Here is a 24,485-nt window from a genome sequence, read left to right as displayed (position 1 = left end):
CAAACCTCAATGCCAGTTTCCCGCTATAGGCAAACTGTCCTCGACAATGATGGAGATTATACAATAAATTGAGAAATAAAAACACGAATTTACTACAAAGTTTGTTTTAGGTAATTGATTACTTACGGGTCCCCCTAATGCATAAAGAAATCACTGGATTCCGTATGTTGAATCGGTATCGTACACCGTAGCGACGCGATGCGACGCTTCCGAGCATATTTACCGTGCATATTAGCCCATTTTACGCGTATTCTTATACGTCCCGCTTCCACGCTTCTCGTATATTTTTCGTGCATAAACATCCGGCAGAGTATTGATAATACCGACAATTAGATGCACTCGGCAAACCGTGGAATCGTTTCGTTCTTGAAGAGATATCCCCCGGCCGGGAGTGACTCTCGGAGAAGTCAAACCCAGCCTCCTCTTCCCGGGTACTTTTGTTGTACTTCCGCTTGACTTCCTACGGAGCTATAACGTGTTATTCCCTCGGTGGTCGGGCTCCACCCTCTCCCCGCTCCTCCTCCACCACCAAGTGTAACAGTAACGGGCCTTTGGAGTCGCGCCTGCAGCAGTCACTTTCCATCCGCGTCTCCGCGCAAATTCAAAGTCTGTCAGTGACGGAACAGAGAGGATGCCCGGGCTCCCAGCGTCGCGACGCCTTTTCGGCTCTATCTCGTGCGCGCGTTAGCCTTGCCCCTGGTCTCCCATGGCAACTAAATTGCCGCGTGCCCCTGCTGGAACAGATACGTCGCGGTTAGAAAATGGACCAGCAGCCGAAGCGCTCGTGTGTCTCGTCTTCTACCGGGCCGCAAGAGTTGTCGGACATTATCCGTCACGAAGGGATCCTCCTGAATCATCTTGACCCGTTCGCGTATCAAGATTTTAACCCTTTTAGTGCCGGGCGAGAAAGAGGTGCCTATGCGAAGATAACCGGCCGAATTTCACGATTTTACTAGAGTTTGGAAAAAGGCTCATAAAAACCTAACGAAAAGCAGTATATCCAGGACGAAATAGAGAATGAAACAGTGACGCTAATTTGTCTATATTCATTGAAAATTACATAAATAACGAAGGTATAAGTGATCATAAAGAAGAGAAAAATTGAGTTGTCCCTTTCAAAACGTAATTGTACGTACGAAAAGCCATCTTTTTATCATAACTTTATATAGACCGTTTATTACAAAGTATATACTTTGCATTTCCAATATATTTCGTAACAAAATAAATAATATTGCACAACTAACATAAAGAATAACTACAAAGTACATGGTAGGCGCCGGACGGATTATCTCATCCGAAACAAGTAATTGTTACAGGTAATATAACATATAGAATATAAGGGAAAGTTAAACCGAAAAACTATTTATTTTAATTCTCTCGTAATGAAATTAGACCATTTATAACGTACTATATTTTGAGATAGTGTTCTCTCGCAATGCGAAGAATAAAGCGCTACAATATATCGGCTACGATATATCGGCCTCCGGCACTAAAAGGGTTAAAGATACATGCACGAGGAATTATTCAAGAAATTTGTTTCTTTGGGTATATGTTATATTAACCCTTAGCACTCGAATGGTGACTGCAAGGCGCCACTAAAAATTGCTGTATCATTATTCAAAATATTTGTTGCGTTATTAAATTTGTTTGTATGTAATAAATTACTAAACACTTCAGTATTGTACGAGTAAATTGTACCATTTTTGTATGTATGACATGAAGAAAAAATATATAGAGGGGAAATATTCTATGTCGGAAGAAATATTTCGTTTTGGAGTCGAAATAGCTTCGAGTGCAAAGGGTTAACCAGTTAGCTGTTGCGACCTCTTTGAAAAATGTGTACGTAAGTCGCGTCGCAAGAATTAACCGCTGTTCGAATTATAGCTGTTTTGACGAGTATACTCGTCATGACACAAAATATTGCCATTTCTTCATGACGAGTATACTCGTCAAACACAGTTGACTGGTTAACCAAAAGAAAATGGATAAAAATTTGGGCAGCACATTCTGTTAGCGTTTATTAGAGCAGTGGAATGTTGCAGTATCGCGTGTACAGTGTTGCAGATATTAACGGTTGTGTGCATATAACTGTATGACTAAAAACTTGGTGTTACAGTTGGCTTGACTGACTGCTAGCGAGTGACTATAGTCCTCGCTTTCCCTTTACTGCAAGGGTCGCTTATACCTAAGGGCTGTAAACCGTCCCTTAAACCCAAGGTTATGGAAGTGCACACCAACACATTCTTGTTGTTTTTAGAAAGCAATGTAAAATAGTCGCTTTCGGTGCTCCGTGAACCTACCGTTAAATATCGATGAAACATTTTTACAGAATGACTATCGACAATTTCATAAAATATCGATCGTTTAATTATGCGTCAAACGGGTATTGACAGCTTCATAAAGCGTCGCGTGGCCATCGATCATTCCGTTAGTTATGAAACGATTGTCAACAGTTTAACACCAGGTTTACGGGACCCGTCAAATTGACGGGTCCTAATATTTTTAATTTACGATTATTGAGATTGTGAAGATCCATCGATGTGGAGTTACTCAACAAATTTATTTCTTTAGGTATGTGTTATTTAAAGAATGGCTAACACCTTGGATAGACACATTCTTCTGATTTTTATAAAGTAATGTAGAGTACTCAATTTTAGTACTTCGTAAATCTAGTGTTAAAGTATCAAACTAGCGTAATGCAATTCTATAAAATCGATACCGATTTGCTAAAATTTTGATACCTCCCGACGCTTCTCACGTTACTCTCAATGTATTTCAATTTGCTCTACAGAGCACGTGACGAATAGTTTCTTTCTCTGACGTCATGTGGCCCGCAGCGTTGCCCTCGGGGGCAATCCGGAGCGCTCCGAGGGTACGAAATCGTTCGTTGCTGATGCCTGACCTGTATATTTGATACTACTTGATGCGGTACCATATGTAGCAGATTGGAATCGACGGTATCGATCCGTCGCGCAGTGGTCCCAATCGACGAATTAGGAGGAAAAAATACTAAAATTATTTTTTCTGTTGAGCACAATACCATTATTTATACATTTTTTCATTCTAAATTGAATGAGACCATAACGAAATCGACGCGATTAATAGTTTTCGAGATATGGTGATGCAATTTATGATTAAAAAATTGATAACTTACTGGGGCAGATGATTATTTTTCAATTTAGCATTCCTCTGATGATAAATCAGTATTCTACTTGCCCGTGGCTGTGCCCGCGAGCATCGAAGGGCGCCCTTGCCCGGAGCCGTGCCCGCGGGCACCCGTTCCATTTGAAAAATTTTGACCTCCTGTACTTTCTAGCTGATTCTCTAAATCATTTACGAGCATATGACGATTCTTGGTCACAGTCGATTGCATAAGGCCCAATTTCTTCAGGTGAATAACCATGTCCCGCCGAGTGATAGCGCGCACTCTGTCTACAAAAAAAATTATTTCTCACAAAATGGCAACTAAAGGCGAAAAGCTATTGAATTTATATCGAGTACAGGAGTGTTGCTCTTGCTTAAAAATAGTTTGAATTAGTAACATTTAGTTACTTGGGTTCTGCACTCCACAAAACGTGGAATAGCTTACGAAAGAAACGAGGACCATGTGTATCAAGATGTCCCGAGGTAGAAATAATAATATGAGTCACTAAATTCAAATAAATTTGTAGTTTTATATTTACCTTCAACCGTGGAATTCATATTATTACGAATATAAAAGTATTTATAATGCCAGGTAATCAGAACACACGTTTTCACATACACCATTTCGCGACAAACGATCGAGTAACCTAAAACAATTATGCGTTGCGACCAGATATTCGCGTTCGTCGTTTCTTTCATTGCGAACGAGACTAATGCCAGAGATCACTTTGTGTCTCTGTGGGATGTGTAGTACATAAGAAATTCACTGATACGTGTTTTTCTTTACCTTTAATTTTGAACTTTTTCCCTCCTAATTCATCGATCAGGACCACTGTGCGACGCGATATTCGCGTTCGTCGTTTCTTTCATTGCGAATGAGACTAATGCCAGAGATCACTTTGTGTCTCTGTGGGATGTGTAGTACATAAGAAATTCACTGATACGTGTTTTTCTTTACCTTTAATTTTGAACTTTTTCCCTCCTAATTGATCGATCAGGACCACTGTGCGACGCGATATTCGCGTTCGTCGTTTCTTTCATTGCGAATGAGACTAATGCCAGAGATCACTTTGTGTCTCTGTGGGATGTGTAGGACATAAAAAATTCACTGATACGTGTTTTTCTTTACCTTTAATTTTGAACTTTTTCCCTCCTAATTGATCGATCAGGACCACTGTGCGACGCGATATTCGCGTTCGTCGTTTCTTTCATTGCGAACGAGACTAATGCCAGAGATCACTTTGTGTCTCTGTGGGATGTATAGTACATAAAAAATTCACTGATACGTGTTTTTCTTTACCTTCAATTTTGAACTTTTTCCCTCCTAATTGATCGATTAGGACCACTGTGCGACGCGATATTCGCGTTCGTCGTTTCTTTCATTGCGAACGAGACTAATGCCAGAGATCACTTTGTGTCTCTGTGGGATGTGTAGTACATAAAAAATTCACTGATACGTGTTTTTCTTTACCTTTAATTTTGAACTTTTTCCCTCCTAATTCATCGATCAGGACCACTGTGGCGTCGGCATTATTGCGATCGGTAACCTCCGGGCTCGTCTTCGACGATCAGTTTCGGGTTCAACAGACATTGAAACAGCGTGGCACCGAGGATCTACGTTACAGGCACGGACGCGTGTCGTTTTCACGGAAACGGCCACGTTTTCCTCGATCGTTATTACGAATTACCGGCTCCCGGTGATAGGTCCGTTGAGAAAAATACGTCTCGACGGGATCGCAGGAGAGCCCCGTAAAAACCGTAGACGCCGCTACTCGACTCGTCCACTCGTTGTCCTCGTCCCCGTCGTCCCCCGTCCTCGTCGCGACTCGCTTTTTCCTCCCGAGCGGACTCGATTCTTTTCGACGAGGATCCGGCCGCTCGTTCCGCAGGATGCACTGCCCGACGCCAAAGTGTCACTCGGAGACTGCGGTCTTCTGTTTCGCGGAACTTTCTCGGCGAAAGTGTTCTCGAGAGGAGAAACAGTTCCACGGTGACCGTCGTGAATGCAAATTGAAATCGCCGGACTCCCGCCGCTCGCGACGTTCAGATTCTTGCTCGCACGATTTTCCTCGCTCGGGCTGCCCGATTGCGCCCGATATTTACAGTACGGAGCGAAACCGAGTCCACGCTATTCAAAGCAACATAACTTCTTTTGAAATTAGATCAAATCACTCGAATGTTATCGAGAAGTTCGAAGGATTCGTTTATTAGACGAGGCGTAGAAAATTTGAATTGGTCGGAATCGCAAAAGAAATAGTAAAAGTTATGTTTTTCCGACTTCTTTATTCTGAGCCAGTATTGAAAATTTAACGAATAGATTCGCTCGAATGAATTATATCCATGCTGAAAATTTCACCGATATTGGTTGATTCGTTTACGAGTTATAAACGCTTGAAATAAAAAGAAAAGAATTAAATGTATGATAACGAGTAGTCCTCCAACTTCCTTGCATTTTACAGATCCTAATCAAATTTGGTGCAATCAGTATATTAATTGCCACGTATGGGTGACATGGCAGGATATTTTTGCCCGAGCTTGGCTAAAGACGAAATTAGACTAGGAAATATTGATGTATTAATAGTGACATCAAAGTTACACTAAGGATTCGAGAAGATCGGATGTTTAATGATGGATGTAAAACTATTATTTGATAAACTAACGACCACTAGAGCGATCGAAGTCCATTTACTGGAATCACAAAAGACAAGTCACTGGCGAGAGGAAAGTGCTCGAGGACTCTTCATCGATCAACGTTAGTGGGAATGCATTCGTTCCCGAGAGTTCGCCGTGAAAAGTACATTATCCCGGCCGAGAGATTTATGTTTGCAAGGATTATCGTTTATATTTCCTCGTTTGCATATTTACTGTACTCCCGTCTAATATTATCCTGTACGGTCGTTCACCGTGTACGGTGGTCTGCATCGATTTTCCGTTCGGGTCAATTTGATATTTTACCTACAAAAGAGATAAATAATCGTGGAACAGTTTACGATGCCGTGCGTGCGCACATAATTACCGGTGCACCCGCGTTCCGGTATTCGTTCCATGGATCGCCACATTGATCCACGCGGGATGAATCATTAATTACATAAAATCGGGAGTGACAGTCCAATTAACGCACGTGTAACCAAACTTTTACCCGGATCACGATATTACACAAACTCCGAAGGAATCATTTAACCCGAACCTTTCGCGATCGATTATTGCAGATCAATTTTTGATAAAGCACAACTTCGAAATACATGGTTTCTGTGATTGTTTTTTAACAGAGGCAAACACATCACAATTTTCGCATTTTTGTTAACATTTAAATATGCATGCAGAATATGAATAAAAAAACGAACAGCCGAGTTATTTTTGTAACCAAAAATTCTTCATTTATCGCCCCCACTAATTTTCGGAATGAAAAGTTATTTTAGAACTGCTGTATCTGTAAAATTTTCTCTATAACTGACAACGCAAAACGATACGGCGTCGTGAGAGAAGGAACAATACTGAGTTTTTGATCATTCTTACGAACGTAATAAGAAGTGCTTTAAATGGCACGCAATTTTTGCCGTAAACGGCAGTAGATGTATAAGATACACGATAAGAAACCGACCGGAGGAATTTCGTTTTACGGTCGAACCAGTCTAGGATCGCATAATCCCTTTAGGATCAGTCGGGACTGTCCTAGGAAATACGAGTCGATAGCTATAATTTTGTCGATTCGTTTCCGAGAAACTTGGTACTTCGGAGTCTCCGCAGACAGGTAGACTTTCTTCACCGATATCCGTCGTTATCCTTGTCCACGATTCACGGGACGGATACAGCGCAACGAATGGTGTAACGCAATTTCAGTGCATCATCGGTTAGAGACAGCAAAAAAGGGGTGGGGGTGGGGACCGTAGATATTGAGAAACACTCGGGAACCGCGAAGGTAACCACGTACGCTTATAGTTTTACCGGACACGTGTATCGCAATCGTAAACTTTGAAACGCCACGAGGGAATCGTCCGCTCGAAATCGAACTTTTCTTTCCGTTTCCCCTCGGTCGATAATACCATTTTACTGGAACTGCAGTCCGATTACGGTGAACCCGGTTCTTTCATTGCTTGCAATCGTACCTATTTGCGTACCGGCGCACGGAAATTTATGCGTGCTCGACGTCCACCGAAAATACACTATAGAGTGTTCGAGGAGGATTCTTCAACTAAATTGAATTCCGAATTTCAAGAAAATCTTTCCGCGAACCCGACATTTCCGTTCTTAACCGACTCGGGAAGAATAAAAATATCACTGCGAAATCCGATTCTGCTACTTTGGAGCTAAGTAAATTGAAGGAATAATTATAGTTTTTTTATAGCTTAGACCGATTTCGTTTAATTTAACACTTTGAGTACTCGAACCTTTGAAACAGTATAACCTTTTTTTAAATCGGACCAAACGTTTTGTGCATACACACTCCTCTGTAAATACCAGGCCATAATTGACCACAGATTTTCCTGCAAATTCACGGTTTTATAACGAAGTACCGAAAATACTGAATAAACGGTGGAAAACACTGTTCTACGAGTAATAAAATCGTGTTGTTGACTAGTCTTTTTTTAAAGTTGTTCAGAAGCTGTGCAAGCATTTCGATTACGCTTGCCGATATTTGAAGTAAACACGAAAAACTATTACACAGTGTTCGAGTGCGGCTCAATTAACGACGATTCTCGGTCGGCGCAGATCGTCTAGGACCTGTGAAAAGTACTTTTTTTACAAGTATCGAACTCGTAATTCCCCAGGAAATTTCGTTGGAGAAGGCAGCGGCCACGAGAGGCTTGCTGTTGAAATTCGCATAAATGACCTACATACAATGTCGTTCGGCTGTTATGAACCGTCAAATGTAGTTCAAGCATGTACTCTCGTAACGTGCCGCGTCCATGGATGTTTAGGCGAGCGTGATCAAGCCGACTCGGTTTGGTCCAGTTTTTACGGTTGTCGATCGGTTTTTCAGTCTTTTCGTCGAATCGTTTCGACGACTTTCGAACACTTTGAAACGGCGCTCCTGTGATCGCGCCGTGGCACTTTTTCGCCGCGTGTTTAGGAGCACTGTCCCGTAATTCGGCTGCAGACTTTTCATCGGTGGCACCATTTTTTTTTTTTTTCGAACAGATTCGACGGCGAGATAGGGCCGACACAGAGCCGACAACTGTCACCAATCACCCAGTATCGTTTCCGCGCGGAATCACGAAGCGCACCGCGCACGATTTTACCGAGATTGTTTCTGCCCTTTGCGATGGATTCGTTCGGAATGTTTATGTAAATCGGTTTATTCGAGATCAACGTGCCAGCAATGTTAACCGAGCACCTACGATTTTGGAGAAATACGTTTACATTCGCGGAATAAAAAATAGCATCCAAAGCAATTTGGGGTTGCAACCCCCCACCCCTTTTTTTGAAGGAAACTGTTAACCCCTTGCATTACAATTTATTTTATTATATTCTTATATTTATATTTTGTTCTTTTTATTAGTAACTAATTCTTATAGCCCACTACTTAACACTAGGTTTTGCGGAGCACTAAAAGTGACTATTTTACATTACTTTATGAAGATAACGAGAACACGTGCTGCCCAAATTTTTCGCCATTTTTTTAAATAACATACCCAAAGAAATAAATTTGTTGAATAATTCCTCATGGATGTATCTTTAGGATATTAATAATTGTAAATTAAAAATATTAGAACCCGTACTTTTGACGGGTCCCGTAAACCTAGTGTTAATATCAATAATAGAATAATATGTTACCACATTACCCGCTGTGAGGTAACAGATTTTCAGAGGTAGCGGATTTACGGAACTGTACACGAGTGACTGAATCACGGGGCTACCGAGATTAAATCGCAATTAACGTAATTACAATGGTCAAGAAGCGTACGCAAATCCTGGCCACTTACACGCAATACTTCATTATCGCGTCTTAAGTAATCTCGATAGTTTGTATCGTGTTAACTCGATTCTGATTAATAATTCTGATAAATCGCGGGTATCGTGCACTCGAAATTATTACTTGAGGTATTGTTAATGTATCTATCTAGTTATGACAATATAAGTCAGCATAAACCTGTGGTTTCTAGATACAGGGACATATATCGGCCAGGAGATAGTTCTGGGACTTTGCATTTGGGACATATACAGAGTAATCACAGCACTTCCCTCTATAAATTCTTAATTTGTGTTTGGACTTTGACTTTATCATTTACAAATTGACCTTTTCACGCATTGAAATGTGTCACGGTGTTTCTCATGTTTGTATTTATTAGCCCATAAACTGTATGATTTATATTAGACAATTATATATGTATGCGTATTCATAATGCATATATTAATTTATGGAGGCACATGTTAAACGAATGTTTCGCCCCTTATTGTTCTGTCCCGAGACCCAAATATATAGGGTGGGCTGGAAATGGTGGTACGAATGGGGTGAAGGTTACTCTCTGACTCGCAGGAAACCGAAACGGTGACATAAATTCTTGTCACTGGAAATCTAATTCTTCGGAAAAACAATACATTCTAAACGATTAACGCAATAGGTATAACGTTTGTTTAAAGTTTCAGTAGGTTAATATTTACCGTAGTTTCTCGATATTTTAGTGTTCAATGTTTTAACAGACTGTTAACCTCAGTGTGACCGTAAAAGAATTTTTTAAAATAATTGAAAAGCAAAAAGAATTTATGGGTATATTGTTCCCAAGTCGTTGAAGTGATTCGAGAAAGAAGAAAATTATCCCTTGGTTCCTATTTCTTGCAATCGAAGCGGACAATTTTTATTTCTTATCCAATAGAGAAGCTAAAGGAATTCAAGACTATCAAATACCAATTCTTAGTTGATTAAGAGAGGAGTATCTGCTTAATTTCTATTTCTTGCAATAAACCCACGGAATGTTTATTTCGAACGAAGATCCGCAGTATGTTAATATGATTGTCGCCTCCGCGAGACGAGATTACTTTGGCGCTCGCGTTCACGCGGCAAGATCTTATTATAAACGGGACGTTTTGACACGAATTCGGGTTAAAATGATCGACGAACGTCCTACACGCCGGGGGGGGGGGGGGAATAATTTATCCCGCTTATATCGTTAACTGGAAAATATAATTAAGCTTGTTACAAAGATCGTCGTTGTCGGATCGCGACTTCCACGTTTCCCCATCCGACACGCGAAACGAACGAAATTAATCTCCGGCGATTATTAAACTCGGCGTCGATCAGAAAGGATGATAAATGCCTCTCGATAATTTTATCAGCTCGTCGGCTCCGTACAGCGCGGCGCGGCGCGGCGCGTTGATTATAATCGATGCGGTTTTACGTCGCGGGAACACGCTTCCTTCCCTCCTTTCCATATAACGCGAGCCCGCCTCCTCCGGAGCTTAATCCTCCGATCCTGATGAAAACTCGTGTTGAGTACGTTTTATCGAGGCTAATCTTGTTGGCCGTTTATGAATGATGAAGTAGCGCGATATATCGAGCCTGCTCCGCCGATATTTAACGCAAGCATAATACGATCTCAATGATGAATGGTAAGCCGCTTAAGATGTGTACTTCTTGCGACGCGAGCGCGAACGCCAAAAACCACACACACACAGACACGGACACGTTCGTGAACTGAATTATCGGCAACAAGAGAGGAACCGGCTCCGTCGGAGATCTGGACAAAATGAACTTTCAAATAAAGAAACACTAACTGTGCTAATATAATCTAAAATAACCATGTATTGAAACCCTTGAATATTAAAGCTTAAAATTCTTTTGTTGTATGTTTACAGAGCGTGTAAACTTCACCTGAAAGACGAACACCTAATCTATAAATGAATGGGCACATTTCCATACGCGCTAGGAATATGTTAAAATGTACTGAGGAGTGTTTAAATTTGCTATATATGATGGATATGACATCTGAAAACATGTATTTTCACTTTAGTAATTCCAAATTGTCGATAACATTCCTCTGTTTTTGTAAATTAAGTGTCAAAGACGGTACTTATTTTTCCGCAGAAACGGCCATGTTGCTACTCTTCGTTAATGAATTAGTATATGCGACACGTCGGTCCACGCGATGATTTTTACATATAATGAAGTAGAGATTCTCTACTTTATTTTAATACCAAAATTGGCTTGCGGAACGTTGCAGAACTGTACTAATTTTTACAATGAAGTTACGTCGTTTTACGTACACGCTCGTGACAATCATGGCAAACCTATGGATTGGTCTCGTTGATTGTTAAACAATGATAAGATCACCAAGTTTTCCTCTGAAATTTCTTCGTATGAGAATTCGTTTCTTCAGTCTCAGAGCGATCAGCGTGCAGTATACATCTCCCTTGCGTTTTTCTTATATCTTTCAGCTTCGTTATTTTTATTGTTCTTTTATTGTTATTGTTATAATTACTGTGATTGTTGTTAGTGTTTTATTTGTTACGTTATCACTTTACACGTGAAAACGTTATAACAAAATCTTCCTTAGCTATAATCAGGTACGTTGAATCAAAACATTTCATTCCTTATAAAAATTATGAAAAGTTTAAATAGGAAATACACATTTTTAGATCAATCTAAACAAATTGGTATAAACAACACAAGCTTATACTAAACCAAAGAATAATTCTTTCCCGTTAGAATATGTCTGAATCTCCAAAAAGTAACATTTACTATAATTTTTCCAAAATTATGTTCTTTTTGTCCATAATTAAAAATGACGTCTTCTTTCACACGGTAAATACAGTGGACCCGCGTATGAGTATTCGAACGGCCGTCGAATCCGGAATAACTTTTTCCAAAATCGACCGAACGACTCGACTTTTTTTCCGCAATTGGGAACATTGATTTAACAAATGTTTCGAAGACATTGGAAGGAATTGCATGAAAAAGTTGAGGAGACAGCTTTCAACCCTTTGCACTCGGCGCTATTTTCATTGTAAAACTAAATTTTTCTTCCGTCTTAGAATATTTTCATTTATATTCGTACGAAACCGATTCGATTTCCACATATAATATTTAAATGTTCAGTGATCTATTAAATACAAATCTTGTAATGTAACAAATATTTTGTAATATTTTTTCTAATTTCTTTGAAATAATACCACAACAATTTCTAGTGGTGCTTCAGAGTCGCCGCTCGAGTGCTAAGGGTTAAAACTTTTTTATTCGAGCCCTTAACACTTTGAACGCGAAACTAGAAACCCGAAAAATTCCATAAAATCAAAGTAAGTTATTTGATGAAATAAAAATTGCAAAAATGTGTCATTATAGTAAATACGGTGCGCGCAAAGTCTGCCCAGTAGGACACTGTCCCGATTCCATCGAAATCGAGAGCAACAAAACCACGCCTACACAGGGCTCTGTACACACAAACAGAGAGGGGGGGGGGAGAGGGGAAGAGGGAGCAAGATAGATAGTCTTTTATCTCTTTTTCTGACGTCATTTGTCCCGGAGCATCACTCTGAGGGTAAAGCCAGAGCGCTTCCCGAGGCAGAGAACCCTCTCCCGATCTATAGAATCGTTCCCAGCAAGAACCGTTTGTACAGCCTTCACAGCCGAAGCGTAACACATTTTTCGAGTTGCAAAAAATTAGGTGATGGGACGAATTAAACAACGTCAACGCGTTTGCCGACAAATAGAACAGAACGGTTTCGTTCCACTAAATAGTGCGCGATATCTCCGAACGCAGCGCGAGTGAAACATAATCCATACCATATCAAACCAAGGTTGCGCCGAAATCCGAAAAAGCTGTGGTCCATTCAAATCTTCGCGAAAGAAATATCTTGACCGAGCGCGCGTGTGCGTGAAACATAATTGTTAAAGGCACAATCACGTCGAAATCCGAGAAAGCTCCGACGCGCTTAAATCATCGAAAGCGTGCTTTTTCCGCGGCGCGAGTAATCCTATTCTCGGGCGACGTTAAAAGCGTGTGAAACGGTTAGATGAAACGCGAGCTAAAATTCATTAATTTCCCGAATGTCTTGTTGCTCCGTGTCTTCATTCCCGGCTTCCGTTCGAGCGATTTTCTTGCGTTCTCGATTTATCTTCCCCGGGCGAAATGTGCATTAATTTGCCGGCGCGCGATAAACGTAAATATCTTCTCGGTAGCATTCATTAAATCCGGTCGACGACGTATGTGAAAGAGAGAGGGAGAGAGAGAGAGAAAGAGAAATCGTATCGTTTCGTTTTCATAAATCAACGGAGAATATTCACAGGTAGCCGGGAGCCCCTATTTCTGCTCGCTTCTTTCGAATAAAAACGGGATGATCACGTTCAGGCGAAAGTTTGACGGTTTCCGCGCGGAGTATACGGAGCGGCTCGGCTGATAGCGCCGAAATAGTTTCGGAAAGTGTTTTCGGGGGCTGGCCCGCTTTCGCGGCGCAGAAAAAAAAAAGAGAACCGACGGAAGAGCCGAAAAAACGACGACGGTATCGTCGAACCAGGAACTTTCGGGGGTTGGCGGAGGGGAGGGTAGGGGGTTGGAAAACTGTCGGGCACCGGGGGCGAGCGCGGACGTCGGCGAAAGCAAACCGGCCAGGTTTCGCGCTGGAAAAATTACGGACGGGGATGAACCGAGCAAATGAACCGGCGCTTTTTACGGCCCTCTTTTCTTGCTTGACCGACTTCGGCGGCTCTTCGGAAGCATATATCAGACCGTCTCGAAGAAAGACCTCGATAACGAAGACCTCGGGGTTCAGGGAACAATTCGCGCGGCACTATTCCCTCCGACTCTGCTGTGTCACGCCTGCGAACGGCTGAATAATTCGACAGGAAAAAAAGATCGCTCCGCTCCTGCCGCGTCGATGGTAATTCATTGCTAATTGTTACGTCATACTCGCGCGAAGACCTTGCTCCGCCATTGTTGGAAAGACGCGAGTTGAGTTTAGTCTCGGTTTCGCGATACCGACGTGACTTCTTTGCTATTAGGTCGTTGCATGTGAAGTAGACTTGTCGGTTGGCATAGTTTTGTGTTTTTTCTGTATTAACCCTTAAGTGCATAGGTAAACTAAATATTAGGAACATGAATGCATACATGGGGTCCATTGAGGAGACCCCACTTACCTAATTCCTTGCTAACTTTGATCACAGCAACAATTTATTTCTGTAAACACATTAAACATAACCTAAATATTGACAGAAGCAAATAGCTGAACTTCTCGGTTCACAAATGGCGCGGCTAAAAATGTTAACACAAAATCCGACGCTGGGGTCCTTTGCGGACCCTACTCATGCATTTAAGGGTTAACAAAGTATATGTTGATACACTTTTGTTGTTTAGTTGCTGAGAAATTGCGGTGTTCCGTGTTTTGGTGCTGTTTCAACAGTAAACCTACCACGGTCAAAATGACCGGTTTTCTATCTCACGATTATTGAAATTATATAAACGTTTTCACAGGAAATTACTGGATTCGCTTCTTTATTTATATGTTATTGAAAATCGTACAAAGTTTAAATAATCTGCCTTTTATAAGACGTTTCACTTTTAGATGTTTTGTGCTTGGTAGGTTTAGTGTTGTGTTACCATAAGTAGAAATAGCCTGTAATGGTCAGACATGTTAAAAGAGTATATTAAAACGTGATGTTTTAGACTGACTTCAGGTTTTTTTTACCGCAGAATTATAATGCTTCCCTGAATCGAACTTTTGTGTACAATTTTACTTGAATAACATCCACGAATTTTTGGACAATTGAAGAAACGAAATTGCGATTTATTCGACACAATAACTAGTCTAACTACAAGTCTCGTGATACACTTATGAAAAATAATCAGAATATAATAGAAATTTTCTTTTCTAAAAAAATGTATATTTACAAAATAAAAATAAAATTTTACTAATTTCGATCACTGTGAATGGTTTAACAAAATAAAAATAAAATTTTACTAATTTCGATTACTGTGAATGGTTTAACAAAATAAAAATAAAATTTTACTAATTTCGATCACTGTGAATGGTTCAACAAAATAAAAATAAAATTTTACTAATTTCGAGCACTGTGAGTGGTTTCTTGTGTTTTTAAAATTTGCAAACGCATTAGTTGGCACAGTGGTGTATTTTTTGGTAATTTTGAATATCGAAGACGAATGAACTCGTCCTGCCGAGTTGAAAGGTTAATTGTAAATGTGTACGCTCGGGCGGTGTACACAAACGGAGGATCGTTTCTTTGTGAATCCGTTGTTTGCGTTGCGACGACAGTTCAAACATATTGTATGGGAACTGGAGAATCACGGATTCTAAATATTGCATGAGAGTCTAGTCAGCGTGGGGAAACGGTAAACGAAGCACAAATAGTGTAGACGAGAGGGGACAGAATAGGAATTATAGTGACAGAGTTTCGTTTACTGATACAACATTTAGGTAATAGCAGTTTCGATCGTTCCTGTTGCAAAGACTCCACTCGGGGCGTATGGTAATTCCAAGATAAAGCGAAAATGTAGTATGAAAGCGGTCACTCAATTCGTCGTCGAATTACACGGTGTTCAAACCCTCCGCCTGTGCAATTATTGACTTTCGATCGAAACTTCAGCGAATTCGGTTGTACGAAATTGCCGACTGGTCCCGCGGAACAGAAATTGATAGTACGCGCGTGTAAACTAGACGTGCAACGTTTCATCATACAGAAATTAAAGGGTTGTTGAATACGTGACAAATGTAGTTTTTTCTTTTCCCGGGGTCGCGCGGAAACGATTGTTTCCGATGACATTATTTATCGAATACACTTGCTACCGCGTTACCGTGCGGTGGTAGTTTCGAATTAATTTTTCAACCTTTCATTTCGCGTCTTCGGTCTAAATGGTCCCTCGCGTGCTCTTCGAATCTATTTGAATCGAAAGAGAACCTTTCGCTCGGTTTCGTCCCTGTTCAGCTCGAGAAGAAATTTCCCGACGAAACCAACGCATACACAGTCGACCCAAAAACTATTTAAACACTGCGTTACCGATTCTCGCGAAATTGAACAATACAACCATAACTCTACCTTCGAAAAGCGATGTTAATTTTGAACCCCCTTTTTTCCTAAAAAATTAATTCTTTTTTTAAAGTAAAACTTGAAAGTAAAAGAAATAAACTGAAAACTGTTCTATTTGTAGATTGTAGACTGAGTACGAATAAATTTTGAAACGTACAATAGGCATTTTCTTTTGTGGCGACTCGTGTAAAAAAATGCAAATATTAAAAATTTCCCAAGCATTCACATGTGCCGGCGCATACTTTTTAATTGAATATTAACAGTGTAATCGGCAGAAGGTTACTGCACACAAAAATAAGTACAAAAACGCACCGCACAAATTTTTCCATTTGAAACTCGGATTTCGAGGGAATTCAATTTGGAAACTCATCGCGTATACCTGCATTTCAGCTAAATTTCGATGGAACGTGCTGTAACGCGATCTTTTAAAAAATATTTTCAACTTGCTTTTTACCTGGAGTTAGTTCATTTGAAATCGCACCTCAAGTTTTGCGGAAAATTCGCGCGAACGTTCAGCAGTATTTAACATTCGAGTGAATTAAAAAGTATTTAAGTAATTAGTAGGATAGAAAATCGACTTTATAAAAATATTTGAATTCCAGTGTACTAAAGTAACGGCATTAAAAATTTTATCTACAAATTTATCAGATCGTTGATGTTTTCTTTTTTTATTAGTATATCTACAAAGGGATTGCTCTTAATAAACATCTATTTCACCGAAACATATAGAGATAATTAAAGCTTTCAACGATTTTCTCGTACAAACCGTAGAATAGTATTGCGTCTACACAATATAAGTGTAGGTACACGTGACGGCGTTTGCGTTAATGTTATGTTAGAGTGGTGTGAACTCTGCTTTGCATTTCCTGCCCGTCTACTTCGTACAGTAATGAGTTTTCGAAACAATTACAGAGAAAATCTGTATGCAAATCAGTTGCTCATCGGTATTAAGCGATAGTGAAGTAGCGTAACATCCTCAACGTAATATAAACACAGTAAACAATAACAGCATCGCCACGCGTGCATATTGTTTAAGCGAAAATTTCACGGAAAATCTTCTGAGTAACTATGTTAAATTAGACGTTAATTTTTATCTACATTTATGGGTTATTTGTTATTTACAGGATCAATTTGGAAGCACCACGTATGAGGACAGAAGAGAAGGGAAATATTCGTGCAATAAGAAAACCGTGAGTACAATGATTATTATCATAATTGTATTGCAGTTTAATATGTACAACAAAGCCGTATAAAATGTTCCCCTAATCCGTCAAAAGTTTCTACGAAATACTTTCACTAATACTTTATATATAAATTAAATACCTTCATGGAATATTCTTCAATTGATGAAAAGATGCTGCACCACTGACAAATGAAAATGAACAAATGCAGTCAATTAAGACCGCTGTAACATCATACGTTAACTAGAACCTTCGGTTTTGCAGTCCCGCGTATTTCCAATTAACACGTTAAACATGAAATTTATTGCATTAATTATGTCGTTTACGATCCCTCTGATTTAACAAAATTATTTATCATTGATACCATTACATTGGTTTGAACAATCAAACGGATTGCTGATGCCTTCGTGACTACTTCGATAAGTTAATGAAAACATGTGGCGCGACCGCTAATCGCAAAGCACCCTCATGATTTCAACGAACGCAATTATATTCGAATGATCATTTCCAAAGCAACAATTTGTGGGAATTTTCACATCCATAAACCGATTTGCGAAAGCAAAATCTGAACTAAGCGTTCATTACAATTTCTGTGCGTTAAAAAAATACAGTTTACACTTTTTCAAACTTCCCCGCAGTGTTGCTTCTATTATTTTATTTCGTACGTGGTTGAAAAATTTACAAAATACCCGGATTAATGAACACCGATTTTAATAGAATAGAATAGACGCCAAATTACAACTCCGACTAATAACAGAATTCCACAGACCAAGCATTGATAAATCACGATCAGAATTTTGACTAATTAAGCTCCACGAATCACCTTAATATTCCCAATTCTTCGGGAAGTCTTAACGAGCACCGGACACGGCGCGTTTGTGGAAAAATGCGATGATATATTAATTAACTCGAGGAGCGTATGAAATTTCAATGGCGATTACGTGAAATTCCCAAGGCTTCGAGACGTACAAAATCAGCGAACGTTGAAAATGATTTCTCTAGTTTCCCGGTGTGCGCGTCGCGAAAGAGCAGAAGCTCGCTCGTTAATTTTCCGTTCTGCGAGGTAATTGTATTTTTTCCGTGTTGCCTCCTTTTAGAGCACGCATTAAAGAGCGCCTCTCGTATTTATCGTCTCGCCGTCCCGCTTTTTATTTATTGCATTTCACACGCAAAATACGAGACGCGCGCAGTTCATAAATAAACTGGTCCACCGAGCGGTGCACGTTATAAAGATGTTTGGCCGGATTTAATGGGTTGCCTCCGACAAAGGAGCCGCGCTCAGTTTCCTTTAATATCGACCTTAAACAGAGTTCGGCCACGCGAAAACCCGACTTCGCCCGAAAATACTGCCGGTTGTTGTGTCGGCATCCGTAAAACCGTGGAAAAGTGATTTTTCTGCAAATTTAACGTGGCCGATGCATGGTGTATTCACACGGGCAAGCACAGGTATACACGCGTTCAGTTATTTATCGTCGGGACTGCGCCAAGTTCGATATCGCGTCGTTCTTTAGAACAGCTATAGCGCCCGTTAAACACCACTGTTGCGAACTTATTTTTAAAGATCGACGACAGACTCCGTAACCATAATATAACCATAATGTTGCAACGAAAGTACGCGGTATCTTTAAAATAAAATTCGAAGGTGAAATTCAGATTCTGTAATAAGTTTTCGTCAAAAGTAATAACTTTTTGCTTTTTTTTTTTTTTTTTAGGATTCATGTTATTTAAATATCTTATTTTTTCAAATCAATATTTCCCAGCCAGAACGATGGTTAGTCATTGGTTAAACAGTGCTACCAGAGTTTCATTTAATATCTGGAGCGATGTCGAGTGCCTAATCTCTAATAGTACATTTTCGTAAACACAACGACGAAATCTAGCATTGCTCGAAGACTCAACTGAATTTGTGACCCCGAAGGCAGCCTCCTAGTCCCCTCGTTAGTCTCTTGCACTCCTTCGAGACTACGCACCACCTAAGTCCCTACTATAAATCCTTCGAAGCCTTGAATACCATCCTAACTTCGATTCTCTCGTCTTATTTAGAAACGTATTTTTCGATTAACTTGCATGAGCTGACCGCGGCTCTGCACGCAACTGTACTCTTTAAATTAAAATCTAGTTCTCTAATCTAGTTCTCTTGTATTGTACAAATTCTGTAGTTCTGTATCGCATGTTCTACTGATTTTCGCGAAAGTGTTTTTCTGTTTTTCTCCTCGGGTAAAAAAGTTCAATGTTTTTCCGCTTTCACTGTAAATCTGCCGGTTTCGGGGGAGAAAAAAAAATGGGGCACCAGCAACCGAGAGAGCCCTATCCAAAAAATTCACGACCGGCGTAAAATACACAGCCCCCGACAGTTCATGCCGCGGAATTATTACGAGGCATTTGGATTCGTTACGTGTGCGTCCAACTTTGACATCAAGCGTAACGATGCATCACGCTAGAACAACATAAATCGGCTAATCTCGACGTTGACTCGATCTGGGTTACGACGAGCCCGTAGAAATACAGCCCGGTGTAGAAAATCACACATGTACATATTTATACTTGCGTGTTTGCCTGTTCGCCCTGCGAGAGCTCGCCGGTTCTCCGCGATACGCCACGACGAAAAATCGTGTTCCCGAATTCATGGTGATATTTTTACTTGGACGCAGCGAAATAACAAATACCAACCCGGAGCACCGTACGCAAAATATCTGCGGAACCATACACGCCCGATTCGCCTGAAATTTTGAACCTTCAACGCGGCCCTACGAACGTGCCAATTCAATTGTTCAATCGAAACTTCCTTATTCTTAACCCTTGGCACTCGAATGGCGACTGTAACGGCGCCACTAAAAATTGCTGTAACGTTATTCAAAATATTTTTTACTTTATTAAATTTGTTTGTACGTAATAAATTACTAAACACTTCAGTATTATACGAGTAAATTGCACCATTTTCAAGGGACGTATTCTAGGTCATAAGAAATGTTTCGCTTTGGAGTTAAAATAGCTTCGAGTGCAAAGGGTTAATAACTTCACGGAGGAGGAAAGAAAATGTATAGTTATTGTATGGCTACGTTTGGTGCTTAAATATTTGTTACGAGAGAGTAGAATGTATTCCGGATTAGTCACGTGACATTGTGACACGTGCGCGAGGCGGGTCACGTGACCGGGCCGAGGGGTGGGAGAATAGCGTCGTAGCGGGGGAAGGGTAGAGTGGGGAGACGAGAATGTTAATCTAACGACTCTGCGCGTTCACAATAGCACCCGCGACGACGAAATCCGTGGAGAATGTTGGCATAAGCATCGAGGAAAGTCGAAGAGAGCAGCGGCGAATCGAAAAGTCCGTCGGGAATCGAACGGTGTCGCCGGCGTTATTCATTTACAGCTGGTTTGCGTCTAATGAGTCGAACGGGACCGGGGATGTGCCAATTCGTGACCGGATTATGCGGGTCGGCTCTGGGCGGTCGCATAACGAAAAACGTGGATCGCAGTTAGCGGTAACAGGTCAAGTGGCATGCTTTATGAAATTAATGAAAGGTTTTCGCGTGTGAGCGCAAGCCGGTCTACGGACGACGAAAGTCAAAGGCTGTGTACTCGTATTTTCAGTCTCGCGTGTGTGTCCCCCCCCTCCCCCCCCCGTTTAGCAGTTTGAATTCCCGACCTGGCGAACAAGAACAATACCCTCGCTTATTTTCTAGCAGTGCTTTCGGTAAACTCGTGAACCGGCGAAATTTCCGGTTAAGAAGCTTGCTAGTGCCGCGTCTACGATCGCGACGATCTAGAAATATAAGATCGGCGAAAAGGGAAAAGAAATCTCTCGGCGAAACTCGTTAAAACTTGCCGAATCTTAAATAAATAATATTTACCTCTTTCCGTTCGAAAACGTTGCCTTTTAACTTCTTCATCAAGCCGGCAATATCGCGAGGAAAATACACTGTTGACTCGGGCGGTAATTAACCACTTGCGATTCATTTTACGGTTCCAGTGATTAGACCTCTTTTGTGATTCGCGATCTCCTGTAAAAAGGAGAAAATTTGTGTCTATTATTGTTCCGCAACAGTTCTACGTTAACGACAGAATAGAATTTTATTTCGGTTTGTCACGAGTATGACTCGACATTGCAGGGCAAGGGTTAATTTTCGGGGATTTCTCCGAATTGCTTCGCAAAAATAGTCCACACTTTTTCGCCACTTGACGGTTAAACTCGTCCCCTTTTATATCAGAAAACTGGTGCGGATTGAATATTTTGTGTCGAAGGTTCTCCGACAAATTATTGAATTATTGTAGTAGTATTTTGCGTCAAGAATGGAATACTCTAACCCGTAAATCAAATGTAATAGAATCAGAATATTAACACGTTGAACGGCACGTCAGCCATATGCGGCATAACGAATTTTTACGTTGATATATTCATTGTACTAAACTTAATTAGGATCTGTGACATGCAAGAAAGTTGGAGGATTACTCAGTATCGTACATTTAATTTGTTCCAATTTTTATTTCATTCAACAACTTACTTTGATTTTATGGAATTTTTCCGGTTTCTAGTTTGGCGTTCGAAGCGTTCAAATAAATGTAAAGTCTTGTGCACCTTGAAATCTATGACACCCGGCCATAACCAATACACGGATAATGATTCGTTTCACTGTACAGGCTGTAAAGAAATGTTCGATCTCGGCTGCCATAGCCGTATTCTACGGATCGATGAAGATCGGCAAAGAAAAAGTTGCCGCAAAACGGTATTCGCCCTTGAATTTCGCCTGGTGACACCTAGAATATGATGCAATACAAAGAAATTTGACCTTGAAATTCAAAAGATGCCAGATTAGCCTAGAGATCCGGGCGTCTGGCGACACAACCTATCGGAGAGTTGCACAGAACAGTTTCGGTTCCGCCACGAACGCGTGCCCCAACTAGAACAATGCGCAACGAGCGTAGGCGAACGACCGAGGGTGGTATCGATTATGTCTATTGAAAAAGTTCCTCGAGACGTTGAACGGCGTCGGTGCGCGGCTGTTCGGTAGCTAATAACAGGCGAACCGGAATCGCGGGGCTGACATTCATGGCGATCGGTCATTCATTATCACGGTGGTTCTGGCGCGCGATAGGGAAACGCCCGGTGCCGAGACTGCCGGAGCTGAATAATACGCGCGGCCCCGTGATGCATAATTACCTTTCTCAGATTGGTAGCGATTGCGCGGCAACAGTACTTCCAGGTGTAATACCGTAATTTCAATGGGGAAGCGAGAAAACGGACGGGATGGGAAACGTCGTCTACGGGCTCATAATGGGAATCGTGGCCGTGGGCGGGGAAAGGGTGAAGGGGCAGGGTGGCGGAGAAACGAGGGACGGAAGGGCGGGAAAGGGCGCGAGGAACCTCGAGAAGGAGGACGAAATAAATTAAATCGGCACGATTCAAAGAACGCGGCTGCTGATCGAGCGGGGCATGCCACCGGAGCGCCGTGAGGATTAATTAATTAAAACCGATATTGCGACCGCGCCGCCCGTTGTTCGATTCCTCGAAAGTCTCGTAAATATTTATCGGTTCCCCCGCTTTATGGCCGCGACGCTTCCATAAACTCTCCGAGCTCGATCGGCGAAATCCCTTTCCTTGACGACGGCGGCGTGCCGACGCCACTGTGTTTGCCCCCGAAATCATTTTTACCTTTTTGCGCGCGTCGCGCAACGGTCGATTCGCGCTGAAACTTTTCACGCCGGTTTTCGAATTTCTCGCCTTTTGTTGCTCCACTCGACTTTTTCCTCGACATACGTCGGAACTATGAACGCGTTCAACGCCACGCCACCGGTGATCATCGGTCGCCCAGAAAGATGATTGACATAAGTAGATTCAGGATTTTTGCGTTTACGACAAAATCATGCTCTATTTTCGATCTTTTAACAATAGATTTACGGGACCCGTCGAAATGACGGATTCTAATATTTTTAATTTACGAATATTGAGATTGCAAAGACGCATCCATGAGGAATTATTTGACAAATTGATTTACTTGGATATACAGGGTCATCCGTTTTTAAACGGCCGAACGTCAACCAGCTATAGAGGACCCCAAATGAAACAACTTTCACCCCTAACACTTTTTTTTGATTCGGTCTTGATTTTTAGATAATTGCAAAAACCCGTCATTTTTTGCGTTCACTTAAGATTAAATATATTAGGACTGCAATTATGTATCTTGATGATTTTTCCTTTGTTTGGTTTAAAATAAATAGGGGCATCTCTTTTTTTGGATGGATTAATTTGAATTTTTTATAATTCTCAAGTTTAATCGAGCTTAACGCTAGATTTACGGGACCCGTCAAAATGACGGATTCTAATATTTTTAATTTACGAATATTGAGATTGTAAAGACGCATCTATGAGGAATTATTTAACAAATTGATTTACTTGGATATATATTATTAAAAAGATGGCCACAAATTTTGACAGATACAATCATGTTATTTTTGTAAAGTAATGTAAAATAGTAATTTTTGGTGCTCCGTAAACCTAGTGTTAAAGTCGTGTGCTATTAACAAAAATACGTCGAAAGGGGAATAGAATTTTTTATTTTTCTACTTTCGAGTTTTCGTTGGTCCCGCGGACTCTGCAATATCCTGCGTATAAATTAAATCGAATTAAATGAACGTGTTTCTTTGCAGATTTCGCAAAATGGCAAAATAATTGTAATTAACTGAATGCAGATTCAGTGAAATCGCACGTTATATTGTTCGTCGCTGTAGACTGTAAAAGAGACTAAAAAAAATCCGTCAACAGTTTTCAATCATTTCGTGAATCTCGTTACAACCCCGGGAATGCCGAATTAAAATCAACTTTGACCCGAATAGACGCTGAATGCAATCGCGAGGTTAATTGTAGAAACATTGAAAATTCGGCAGACGTTATTGACATGAGATTACCATCGGGATTTTCCTTAATAATTTCGTTGGCCGGTGAAAAGTCGAGTGCGCTGGAAAGTAATGCGCTTAACTGTAATATTGCAAAACATACTATGCACTTATGCAGCGAGCCTCTTCCCGTTGAATCAATGACAGCAAATAAATCCGATACGCCTGCGTTTCGCGTGGAAAAAATAGCATTACTCTTTTATTCGAATTCTTCAATAATATTTCATTGACGAAAATCGAAATCGAGCTTCACTTTGATCCTCGGATATCCGAAACGATCACGGATAAATACAATA

General features: G+C 40.8%; 1 protein-coding gene across 4 annotated transcripts in view; it reads left to right on the top strand.

Annotated features, from left to right (window-relative positions):
* LOC143358319 (uncharacterized) overlaps window positions 1-24,485 on the top strand; it is a 418,334-nt gene that overhangs the window by 346,546 nt on the left and 47,303 nt on the right. For all 4 annotated transcript variants that reach the window (XM_076795371.1, XM_076795370.1, XM_076795373.1 and 1 more), the window contains one exon: window positions 17,242-17,307. In XM_076795371.1, coding sequence (XP_076651486.1) covers window positions 17,242-17,307 — 66 coding nt within the window. The remainder of the gene's footprint in view (window positions 1-17,241; window positions 17,308-24,485) is intronic.

Source organism: Halictus rubicundus, chromosome 10 (genome assembly GCF_050948215.1).
Source record: "Halictus rubicundus isolate RS-2024b chromosome 10, iyHalRubi1_principal, whole genome shotgun sequence".
Taxonomy (NCBI): domain Eukaryota; kingdom Metazoa; phylum Arthropoda; class Insecta; order Hymenoptera; family Halictidae; genus Halictus; species Halictus rubicundus.
Note: the sequence above shows the minus strand (reverse complement) of the source record. Positions and strands in the feature narration are given on the sequence as shown.